Source organism: Anser brachyrhynchus (assembly GCF_964034855.1).
Source record: "Anser brachyrhynchus genome assembly, chromosome: W".
NCBI lineage: Eukaryota > Metazoa > Chordata > Aves > Anseriformes > Anatidae > Anser > Anser brachyrhynchus.
The window spans coordinates 18,530,909-18,543,388 of record NC_137704.1 but is presented as its reverse complement, the minus strand read 5'-3'; the positions used below and the strand labels follow the sequence as shown (position 1 = coordinate 18,543,388).

Sequence of the window (12,480 nt, the reverse complement as noted above, 5' to 3'; positions counted from 1 at the left end):
CATGTATATTAGTGTTTCAATTAAATTGTCACCCTAACATATACTGTTGATTGTCTTTTCCAAAATATGGTTGATGTATTAAACTCACTCTCATTATAAATCAGTTAATCTCCCTCTTCTCTATCTGTTGTTTTTTGTTTTCTGTGCATCCTGCCCTATCTCTCCAGTTTTCTCGGAAGTTTTATATAGCTCAGTGGTTCCGTGATACAACTATGGAGACAGAGAAAGCAATTAAATCTCAGAAGGATGAGGATTCGTCTGAAGGAACTCATCATACAAAAGATGTTGAGACCACAGGGAAAATCATGCATAGAGCAGAAAGTCGGAAAAGGTTTCTTCGTAGCATCATTAAAACTGCTCCATCTCAGTTCAGTACATTAAAGTATGTTTCAGTACTGCTGATTTCTTAACCATGCATTTGATGTTTTTAATTGTTTTGTATAACATGTCCTAATTAACGCATTGAATTTGTTGCAGGATGAATTCTGATACTGTGGACTATGAAGACGCATGTTTGATTGTTCGCTACTTGGCCTCTATGAGGCCATTTGCCCAGAGCTTCGATATTTATTTGACACAGGTAAACTGTGCCAGAATCATATCACAGAATATCATAAAATCATATCATACGAGAGCTTGAGATGGAAAGGACCTTAAAGATCATCTAGTTCCAACCCACCCTGCCAGGGGGCAGGGATGCCACCCACTAGATCAGGTTGCCCAGAGCCTCATCCAACCTGGTCTTGAACCTTTGCAGGGATGGGGCATCCACAACTTCTCTGGGCAACCTGTTCCAGTGCCTCACCACCCTCTGAGTGAAGAATTTCCTCCTAACCTCTAATCTAAATCTCCCTTCTTTTAGTTTAAAACCATTCCCCCTTGTCATTCGTTATCTGCCCCCTTATCCCCCATTATCTGCCCAAGCAAAAAGTTGTTCTCCATCTTTTATATAAGCCCCCTTTAAGTATTGAATCAATTGAATCGAGGGACAATCCCCTCCCTCGACCTGATGGCCACTCCTCTTTTGATGCAGCCCAGGATGCAGTTGGCCTTCTGGGCTGCAGGCGCGCACTGCCGGCTCATGTCAAGCTTTCCGTCCACCAGAACCCCCGAGTCTTTCTCTGCAGGGCTGCTCTCAATGAGTTCTTCTCCCAGTCTGTGCTCCTGTCTGGGATTGCCCCAACCCAGGTGCAGCACCTTGCACTTGGCCTTGTTGATCCTCATTGGGTTCACGTGGGCCCACTTCTCAAGCTTGTCCAGGTCCCTTTGGATGGCACCCCTTCTTTCTCTTGTATCAGCTGCACCACTCAGCTTGGTGTCATCTGCAAACTTGCTGAGGGTCACTACATCCCACCATCATGATCTCGATCCCATCATCATGATCTCCATCAGCCAGTTCCCTCAGGACCCTGGGATGCATGTCATTGGGCCCCATAGATTTGTACCTGTTCAGTTTCATCGGGTGGTCTCGAACCTACTCTTTGCTTACATTGGGAGGGACTTTGCTCCCCAAGCCCTCCTCTACAGGTTCAGGGAAACGAGAGATGTGGGAAGCCTGACTGGCAGTGAAGACTGAGGCAAAGAAGCTGTTGAGTACCTCAGTCTTCTCCATGTTTGTTGTTACCAGTTCTCCCTTCTCGTTAATCAGACGGGGTATACTCTCCTTGCCCTTTCTTTTCTGGCCAGTGTACCTATAGAATCTCTTCCTGTTATTCTTTGCATCACTTGCCAAGCTCAGTTCCATCCATGCCTTGGCTTTCCTGATCCCATCCGAGCACATCCAGACAGCATCCCTTTACTCTTTCCAGGCCATGCGTCCCTGCTTCCACTGCCTCTGCGTTTCCTTCTTGCTCCTCGGTTTGACAAAAGTCCTAGTACAGTGAAACACAATGGTTTCTGACTCCAAACACATTTGGGGTAGTGTGCAATATCTGTTCATTATTGAGCACAGGTATTTAACAGGCCATGGTAACACCACATACTTTCATATTCTGTACTGATGGCATAAGTGCTTATTTTTCTTTTTCTTGTATGCATTTCATACATCATATTGTGCATATGTTATTTTGTCTGTGTATGTACATGGCAAAATCTTTATATTAGATGTACACAGCAAGAGGATAATTACAAAATGTTGAAATCTTTTTCACATTTTCTGTAAGATGCATGCTTATTTGATAGTGCTAACTCATGAAATGTATCTTAATTTGATTTGAAAATATAAGCCAAGTTGGTCATTTGCTTGCACAAGTGCATGTTACTCTCACTTTGGAAGCTGTTGTTTGATCAGTGTGGTTTCTTTCCTTTTTCTGGGAAAAGAGGACTAGCATGTTGGCATGGTGACATGTTTGAACTCTAGCAATGGTTTAGGTTTCATTACTTATATTAATCTGCATACAGAGCAAGTCATAGATTTACAGTGTCCAGATCCAACTTTCCTGTTAAAAGAACCATGGTGAAAGCTGCATCTGAATGGCAAAAGTAGAGTTTAAAACAAAGGGACGTAGAGTGAGCATATGGACCCTGTATAAATCCTGTTTGGACTAGTCTTAGAGATCTATCAAATATCCATGCTCAAGTCATCAGTGCCATGGAACATCATTTACATGCACTTCTTTACTGTCTGAGAAGATGTATTCAATTTTTAGTAGACAGCTATTCTTATTTTAGTTAAATAGTTTGTGTGTTATTCTTGTGCATTTTTGCCTGTGTTAAACATTTTTACCTTCCCAAAGCAATTGAGATTTTGTTTCTGTTCTCTTAATAGATTCTGCGTGTACTTGGTGAAAATGCAATTGCTGTTCGAACAAAAGCCATGAAGTGTTTGTCTGAGGTTGTTGCTGTAGACCCCAGTATTCTAGCCAGGGTAAAAAAAGGAAATATCTATCATGCATACTTTTATCACACTTAAAATAAATCCTTATTTCTTATTTTGGATGTGTTTTATTTGTTCTTTTTAGCTGGATATGCAGCGAGGTGTTCATGGACGGTTAATGGATAACTCCACTAGTGTACGAGAAGCAGCTGTGGAGCTGCTTGGCCGATTTGTGCTCTGTCGTCCTCAGCTTGCTGAGCAGTATTACGACATGCTGATTGAAAGAATATTGGTACAGTGACTTGTGATATTTATGATAAGTTAAATGGCATTGGGAAACTTGTTTTCAACAGAGTTTATATGTTTAATAATATGGAATTATCACTCCAAGAGTAAATTGTATTTTATTGCTTTAAATAAGGAGCATCATCCTTGTAAGACCAACCCTGTAAAACGCATCACTTGTTTCCAGTGGAGTCTTTTTCACATCAGAAAGTTGTACTGCAGTAGAACCAGGATTATGTTCCTTTTGATTCCACTGTTAAGGCACAAATTAGGTGAAACGAGGAATTATTCCACATGTTTGAAGTTTGAGATACGGGTCTCTGAAGGCAGTTCAGTAGTGTGGGACGATGAAGAAAGATCTACAACACAGTAATCTAAAGTTGCTAATTGTAGTCCAAAAGAAAGAGAAAGCTACTTTGTTTTTCTGTGCTATGTTTTAGCGTTTTAAAAGGTTTTCTGTTGTTTTTTTGTACAAAAAGTATTTTTTGTCTGGATATTTAGATAAAATACAATTTTAATTTAAGATAACACTACCTTTTAGGATCCATGTCAGGCAGCTTTTTAGTCAAATACTACTCATTTGCTATTGTTACATGATAAAACATGTTTGTGAAGGGCTTTAGAGATAGGTAGCTTCATATGCTTATAAGCATGCATAAAATAATTCATCCTGCCATTCAGATTAAACGGGTTTTGAATAAAATCAGATGAAGTGAAACTCCTCATCTATCTCCTTAGATGAAGCCTAGGAAAATGGAAAAGACTTGCTACATAGGGCTTATCCATAAGCTTTGTCCAAAGGCTTGAAGTATTACTGTCCAGATCTGCAAAGGGTCTTGTGTGTTCCAACAAAGTAGTTAAAGCATCATTACATCTAACTTGTAAGCTCTTGAAGTGGAATTACACATTAGCAGCATCATGAGCTCTTAAATCAGGGGGTATAAGCAGAGGAAGCATTTTCAGCATTCTGGGTGCTCAGCCAGGCCTTTAGAACTGTTACAATTAAGTGGCACAAGTTATGCTGACCTTGCAATCTAGAATATTTTAGCTGCCTTTTCTAAATACGTTTTGCAAGTCAGATTGGTTCATCTTCAAATATTAGTTCATATAACACAAATTAATTCATATGTTGGATTTGTTTTCAAGAGTGTAATACTTTTCTTCTCACAGGATACTGGTATCAGTGTCAGAAAAAGAGTCATAAAGATACTTAGGGATATCTGCACTGAACAACCAACATTTCCCAAAATTACAGAGATGTGTGTGAAAATGATTCGGAGAGTCAATGATGAAGAAGGCATTAAGGTAGAATAAAACATTTGTCAGGATTTTAATTATCATTGTTTTAGTGTTTCTATATTTTGACCAAAAAAAAAAAACCAAACACACACACCACTATTTCATTGCTTCATTGTAAGATTTATTATTTTTATTTACTTTTCATTTTTTGAGAGAGCAAATATCTTGACTTCCTACATTGCTGACTTGTTTTTCTTTCTCTTGTTTTCTTCATTATTTTTTTGCTGGCAATCAAAAGATTTTAAAAAATATGTATGTTTTCTGGATTTTTTTTCTGCTTGTAAGTATTGTCTCTGGGTATTCTCTTTTCTAACAAGTAAAATTGGCATATAAAAATCCTTTCTGCAAACAAAATAAGCTTTAGGTCAAAATTAAGTTCTTGACATTAGGATATGCCAGATATGTATGTTCTGCATATAAAACATTATGAAATATTTTTGTGTGCTTCTTTTGCATTAATTCTGAATGTTTAATGAATCACTTATTCCCCCTGAAATGTTACTTATGTGACCATATTCTACTCTTTGTGCAATGTGTATGCAGAATGACACAAAATTAAGATTATATGATAAATCATAAACCTGACACTGATGTTTTTGTTTAATTCAGCAAAATAATTTTAAAATATCTGGGTAATTAAGCATTCCCCATGTAATAATTTTGCATCACACTTCCAGTGGGATATGAAATATGCAGTTTTAAAGTTTCAGCATATATTTTTACCACTCGAGACACATTAATGCCAAGTGGCTTTCAGAGAAGACTGTTAATCGAGATGTAGGATCCGAGGTGCTGAAAGTTGGATCCAAGGTGCTGCTGTGCAGGGAGAATGACCTTGTTCTCTCTCCTTCTTTCCCTTGCCTTTCCAACAACCTCAGGCAGTGTCTACAATGTATTTTCAATGTTTCCGTAGTTGAGGAGAAATTCTTATATCTGTATGCTTTATAAGTAATGCAGGAATAATATGGTTCACTTTCATTCTGTTCCATATTTTCCACCATCCAAAAACATTGGAAGGGAGCCTACTTCCTAAGTTTGGCTAGAGAGACTTGGGGTTCTCTCCTTGTCACAATTGTTCTGAAAACTCCAAAGTAATCTAACACTGCTGCTAATTCTGCTATAGAAATCATAATATTTTTGTGTTCAGTTGTTATTTTCTCAGGGTACTATGTTTTCCTGAGGAATGCAAATTAGTGCAGGAAAGTTTTAACTCAATTTTCTGTAGCATCAGTTCCCAGTGATCATTTGGTACTTTACTTGTTTAGAGGCCAGTATAACTCCTGTAATAGTATACTGGGTCTCTCAGATAACATTCTCTACAACGATCTCACTTAGTTTTAATAATTCCTCATGAAAAGGCACATATCATCAACAAATCTATTGTATGGGTATATTAGAGATAATACCTATGTGCCAAGATAAGCTTATTTATTTCTGCTAATACTTTTTTTTTTTCCCTTCAGAAATTAGTAAATGAGACATTCCAGAAGCTCTGGTTTACTCCAACTCCACACCATGACAAAGAAGCAATGACCAGAAAAATTTTAAACATCACTGATGTGGTATGTTATACAAATTTGAATGAGGTTGCATGCAAAACTTGATTATGTTTTTAGTATCTTTGAAATATTGTCTGTAGTCTTTTAGAAAGCAAAAAATATACAAGTATCTTACTTATCAGATAGTTTTCTTTATGTATCTCCTGACGCTGAATATATGATAGAATTATTCATCCGATGGAACAAGCTTTAGGAAACTTTAAATGCTCACTAATATGCTGGCAATGATAACTGGGACCATATTATATTCAAGTTGTATAAAACGCTTGTTCAGTTAACAGAACAAATTTCTATTACGTATAACATTTTCCAGCAAATACTAGTAGCAGCATATAGTTAAGCCTAGCTAAGAAATTGTCTCTTAAAAGAAAATTTTCCTCAAACAATTGATAATGTTTATTTTGAAAGATTAATAAGCTTTTTTAACAAATACAGGGTCAACTAGAGTAAACTAATATCTGCAGAATTGCATATACTTTCTAGGAGCAGTGAATTAAACAGCATGTCTCAAAAATCTGTTTCAAATAAAATGCTTATACTTCTGTAGTGATAATGTGTTGTGCAAAATCTCTGTGCTGAGGTGTTTTCATACCAGTTTAACAAAGGTATAAAGATCAAATAAGTACTCATTTCACTACTTTAAATTGTGTTTAAATTCTATCCTGCTTTTCAATATTTTTACTAAATGATAGTGTAGTATGCGTTTTTCCAGACTGGAAAGTTAAGCAATCTGACTTCAGCTTAACTCGGTTCTCCTACTAATTCTACTTTAGAGCACTTGTGAGCTGTTCTTGAGGTATAATGAGAGTTAAAGATTGGTTTGTTTATATTAAAAGTGTGTATGTGCACATATACGCACACACACTTGCTCATTTTTGATATGTCAGGCTTGTATTTATGCTTTAATCTGTACAAAATGTCATTCTACAAAACCTGATGAGAAGTTTTTTCAAATGCAGAAAATGGTTTCTAATCTCCAAAGATATAAAATCATTGTACTGAATGCATTAAAAAAAAAAAAAAAAAAACCACAACAGTATCTATGCATGTTTACTGTTCTTTAAAGATAATATATGTATTGAAGTAATATTTCTTCAGGTTCCTTTTTTAACCAGTTTATTCTCAATACTGCTTTTAGGTTGCAGCTTGTAGAGATACAGGGTATGATTGGTTTGAACAGCTTCTTCAAAATGTAAGCAATGAATTTTGAATGTATGGCACAATTGTCATAAGAATATTAACATTTCTTTTGATGCTAAAATACATTGGAGGGGGACTACAAGAGCAATCCATTCAGTAGACAAATTCAATTAATGCCCTTTTGAAAACATGACTTTGGGTTGTTTCTTTTGTTTGTTTGTTTGTTTTTAATCTTTATTGCTGTGATTTTCTTTGTCTCTGACATTAGTTTCTGTATTTCTATATGATCTGTTTTAAAAATACTTCACACTTTGGTTTGTATTTTGGGCAGAGTTTTTTTGTTTGTTTGTTTGTTGTTTTTAATTTAATGGTGTCCTCAGTAATTAGTGACATTACCTTATCTGTGGACTTCATGTTCTTAATTCTGAAATGAACATCTGGTACAATGTAGATTTATTTTTTCAGTGGCAGATAAGTATATATTCTAATAATTTCTAATATATTAGTTACACAGTTCATAAAAAGAGTGAATGTTTAGAGTATTGCTTACTTCTACATATTTTACTTTCATTGTTTTTTTCTAAGAAATGAGCTTTCTTTGTTTATATCTGTTAGCCTGTGTTAACTTTCTCCTCTACATCTTCTGTGCACCGGTTAATTTTCAAGCAAAATTAACAAAAGCAGGAATGGGGGAATTAGAGGTCTCAAAAAATTTTACTTTACCCTGGAGCGTTATGAAAATAGGTAGCCAAGTAAAATCGCATGCCCCTTAATGCCAGCAAGGCTTCACCACGGGCAAATCGTGCCTGACCAATCTGGTGGCCTTCTATGATGGAGTGACTGCATCAGTTGACAAGGGAAGACCGAGCGATGTCATCTACCTGGACTTCTGTAAGGCCTTTGACACAGTCCCACATGACATCCTGATCTCCAAATTGGAGAGATATGGATTTGAAGGGTAGACAGTTCGGTGGATAAGGAATTGGCTTGAAGGTCACACCCAGAGAGTGGTGGTCAATGGCTCTATATCCAAGTGGAGGCCGGTGACAAGTGTTGTACCTCAGGGGTCTGTCTTGGGACCGGTACTGTTTAATATCTTTATCAAAGGCATGGACAGTGGGATGTAGTGACCCTCAGCAAGTTTGCAGATGACACCAAGCTGAATGGTGCAGCTGATACAAGAGAAAGAAGGGGTGCCATCCAAAGGGATCTGGACAGGCTTGAGAAGTGGGCCCACGTGAACCCAATGAGGATCAACAAGGCCAAGTGCAAGGTGCTGCACCTGGGTTGGGGCAATCCCAGACAGGAGCACAGACTGGGAGAAGAACTCATTGAGAGCAGCCCTGCAGAGAAAGACTCGGGGGTTCTGGTGGACGGAAAGCTTGACATGAGCCGGCAGTGCGCGCCTGCAGCCCAGAAGGCCAACTGCATCCTGGGCTGCATCAAAAGAGGAGTGGCCATCAGGTCGAGGGAGGGGATTGTCCCTCGATTCAATTGATTCAATACTTAAAGGGGGCTTATATAAAAGATGGAGAACAACTTTTTGCTTGGGCAGATAATGGGGGATAAGGGGGCAGATAACGAATGACAAGGGGGAATGGTTTTAAACTAAAAGAAGGGAGATTTAGATTAGAGGTTAGGAGGAAATTCTTCACTCAGAGGGTGGTGAGGCACTGGAACAGGTTGCCCAGAGAAGTTGTGGATGCCCCATCCCTGCAAAGGTTCAAGACCAGGTTGGATGAGGCTCTGGGCAACCTGATCTAGTGGGTGGCATCCCTGCCCCCTGGCAGGGTGGGTTGGAACTAGATGATCTTTAAGGTCCCTTCCATCTCAAGCCATTCTGTGGTTCTATGATTAATGCCTGCACTGAAGAAAAGGCTACAGTATGACTTCAATTCTTGTTAGATATTGAAGCATCTTCAGGGACATAATTTCAGTCCCCAATTTTTTTTCATACAAAAGAAGGCTCAAACTGATTACAGTGTTCATAAAAATGTTTCATCTTAGTTTGATTTTTTTCTTTTGCATAATGTCAAAAACATTCTTTTTGCCTTTGCACTTTTTTCTTAAGCATTTTTAAAAGCCTTCTATTACTTACTGGTAGCAAGTATTTCTAGATTATTGTTTTCCTCATAATTTCATGAAGCACAAAGTTAACTTTCATCCCAGTGCAAAAATCAGTAGAACTGCTGTCTTCTGTTCTTTTGTTGCGGTTCATTTTTCTTTAATTCTCTAGCATTTTGATTGTTTTTAACTTCCTTTAATTTTTTCTTCACAGTGTAGCTTTTATGGAGAAAATAGAGATTCTTTTGTAATGCAAAATCCTTGTGTACCTGTAGTAATTATTATAAAACCGGTATGTATCCGGTGTAAATTAATGCATCAATGCATCCTTACTACTAAATTGTTTTCTCTTTCATCTGCTATAGCTGTTGAAGTCAGAAGAGGATGCCTCATATAAAACCGTGAAGAAAGCCTGTACTCAACTTGTTGACAATTTGGTGGAGCACATCATTAAATACGAGGAATCTTTATCAGGTAATACTATTTAGAATCCAGTAGCTAAATTGCTTTGAATTTTTATAATAGTTTAACAGTGGTTGTTAAAATTACTATCATGAAAAGTTACTGTTACAGAATTCCTATCACAAAACCAGTGATAGTGAATTATTGCATTTCAGTCCATTATGAACTTTTGAGCACTGCATCATAATAAAGCTTCCCTAAGTTTTCTTTAGTTAACCGCAATAACAGAACTACTTTTAAAATAATTTGTTAAAACTTTTAGATCACTAAAACCAAAACAAATATGAAATGCTCTATTTGCCTTAATATGTTCCACGGTTGTAATAGGAATCATTGGCTGGGCCAATGTTCTGTATACAGAAAATATTTAAAAAATACTAATGTCTTTGAAGCATCTCTGCTTCTTATTTCACATATTTTGTTATGAGAACATTATGTTCTCATCTCTAATGCTCTTATCTAATAAGAATATACAAGAATATTCTGTACTGATCTTGAAAGATATGTCATGAAAGATATTCATATGATACTTAGGCCATATGTTTTTAATTGATCAAACAGTGCTTAGATCTAATATCTTTTGTGTATTTTCTAATTTTTGCAGATTCCGACAACAAAGGCGTGAATTCTGGTCGCTTGGTTGCTTGCATAACCACTTTGTACTTATTCAGCAAAATCAGGCCCCAGCTAATGGTCAAACATGCCATGACCATGCAGCCATACCTCACCACTAAATGTAGTGTAAGTAGAGAAAATAAGAATATTAGCCTTGTTTTTCCCCAAGGTAATTAAGCATAGAAATAAACGGCTGTCTTGCATGCTTAATGAAATTGAAGGTAGGAAAAGAGAAATAAAATTGTGTTTCTATTTCACGAACATCATATCTTCTAAAGGTACTAGGTCCTCTAGTATGATCTCTGTAGCTTCTAAGATGCTGTTCCTCATCATCTACCTCCACGTTTTACAGCCAAATGAAATTGAAACCTCTACTGCCTCTTTCCCTTGAGGACTGAAAACCACTTTTTCACCTGTTACAAAATCATTCCTTAAATTTTTTTGTTTTGCAGTCACATTCTTAAAAGTAGGTAAGACTTAACTTATGAATATTAAGACTAAATGTATGGTTCCATGAGACAGGATGATTTCATGTATAGTAAATGTATCAGAAGGAAAATGTCCTGCTCTGTCCTCTTCAGCACCTCTCTGCCTTCCCTAGCTTCCACTTATGCAGGTTTTTTGTGCCCCCCATAAGACAGTTTACCTCTCAAAAATAATAGAGAGCTATAATACTAAACCACGCGCTCCAGTAAAGTGCCTCCCCCTCCTCTGAAACATTGTGGAGCTTTTTGTTACTTTGAGTAGCACAGTTGTCTCAGTGAAGGTTGTGATAAATCCTTTATCTGGCAGAAGGAGCAAAGCAGATCATGCAGCCATGGCTAAAAAAAGAGCATGGCTGAGTGGGTGGCAGCACTTTATTGAATTAGGTCAGCTGCCCGGGGAAGTACAGCTTTGAGAGTACTTGTTATCAGGTGAGCCTGTAGGTATATCCTAGCACTTTGACACAGTTTCCCATAGGATCCTACTGGATAAAATGTCCAGCATACAGCTAAACAAAAACATCATACGATGGGTGAGCAATTGGCTGACGGGCAGGGCTCAAAGGGTTGTGGAAAATGGGTCTGCATCAGGCTGGTGGCCAGTCACTAGTGGGGTCCCCCAAAGCTCCATTTTAGGGCCAGTTCTCTTCAATGTTTCTATAAAAGATTTGGATGTAGGACTTGAAGGTATTTTGAGTAAGTTTGCCGACGACACCAAACTTGGAGGAGTTGTGGACTCTGCTGAGGGTGGAAAGGCCTTGCAGAGAGATCTGGACAGATTGGAGAGCTGGGCGATCACCAACCGCATGAAGTTTAACAAGAGCAAGTGCCAGGTCCTGCGCCTGGGACGGGGCAACCCTGGCTATACGTACAGACTGGGCGACGAGACGCTGGAGAGCAGCCCCGCAGAGAGGGATCTGGGGGTTGTGGTTGACAGCAAGTTGAATATGAGCCAGCAGTGTGCCCTGGCAGCCAGGAGGGCCAACCGTATCCTGGGGTGCATCAAGCACGGTGTCCTGGTTTCAGCTAGAATAATTTTCCTCCTAGTACCTGGTAGGGTGCTATGTTTTGGATTGGGATGAAAAGAGGGGAAGACGTATGAGGAGCAGCTGAGGTCACTTGGCCTGTTCAGCCTGGACAAGAGGAGGCTGAGGGGAGACCTCATCGCAGTCTACAGCTTCCTTGCGAGAGGGAGTGGAGGGGCAGGCGCTGACCTATTCTCCTTAATCACCAGTGATAGGACCCAAGGGAATGGTGTCAAGCTGCGACAGGGGAGGTTCAGGTTGGATATCAGGAAGAGGTTCTTCACTGAGAGGGTTTTGCACTGGAACAGGCTCCTCAGGGACATAGTCACGGCACCAAGCCTGTCGGAATTTAAGAAGCATTTGGACTGTGCTCTTAGTCATATGGTCTGAATTTTTGGGTAGACCTGTGTGGAGCCAGGAGTTGGACTTGATGATCCTTATGGGTCCCTTCCACCTCGGGATATTCTATGATTCTATGATTTTCTGGATTCGGTCCTGGAGCACTCTCTAGGCACATCTCCAGCAGATTTTCTTTTAGAGCTGTTTCCTGACTAACAGTATGGGAAAGGGGTATCTGATTATTTACTTGCTGCAACATCTCTTTAGTGGCTTACATCGCTTTTGTTACACAGGTTGAGATGAACTGTAGAATAAATTCACCACTGTCAACTTGAATATGTTAAATAGCTTGAGCGTAGCATATGGGAATTATCCTATCGTGATCAGTGAGCCTG

General features: G+C 38.6%; 1 protein-coding gene across 2 annotated transcripts in view; it reads left to right on the top strand.

The window, feature by feature from the left end:
- LOC308184709 (nipped-B-like protein) overlaps positions 1 to 12,480 on the top strand; it is a 107,577-nt gene that overhangs the window by 81,830 nt on the left and 13,267 nt on the right. For both annotated transcript variants that reach the window (XM_080572040.1, XM_080572039.1), the window contains 9 exons: positions 168 to 382; positions 478 to 580; positions 2,768 to 2,866; positions 2,961 to 3,107; positions 4,271 to 4,405; positions 5,863 to 5,961; positions 7,097 to 7,150; positions 9,528 to 9,636; positions 10,229 to 10,365. In XM_080572040.1, coding sequence (XP_080428166.1) covers positions 168 to 382; positions 478 to 580; positions 2,768 to 2,866; positions 2,961 to 3,107; positions 4,271 to 4,405; positions 5,863 to 5,961; positions 7,097 to 7,150; positions 9,528 to 9,636; positions 10,229 to 10,365 — 1,098 coding nt within the window. The remainder of the gene's footprint in view (positions 1 to 167; positions 383 to 477; positions 581 to 2,767; positions 2,867 to 2,960; positions 3,108 to 4,270; positions 4,406 to 5,862; positions 5,962 to 7,096; positions 7,151 to 9,527; positions 9,637 to 10,228; positions 10,366 to 12,480) is intronic.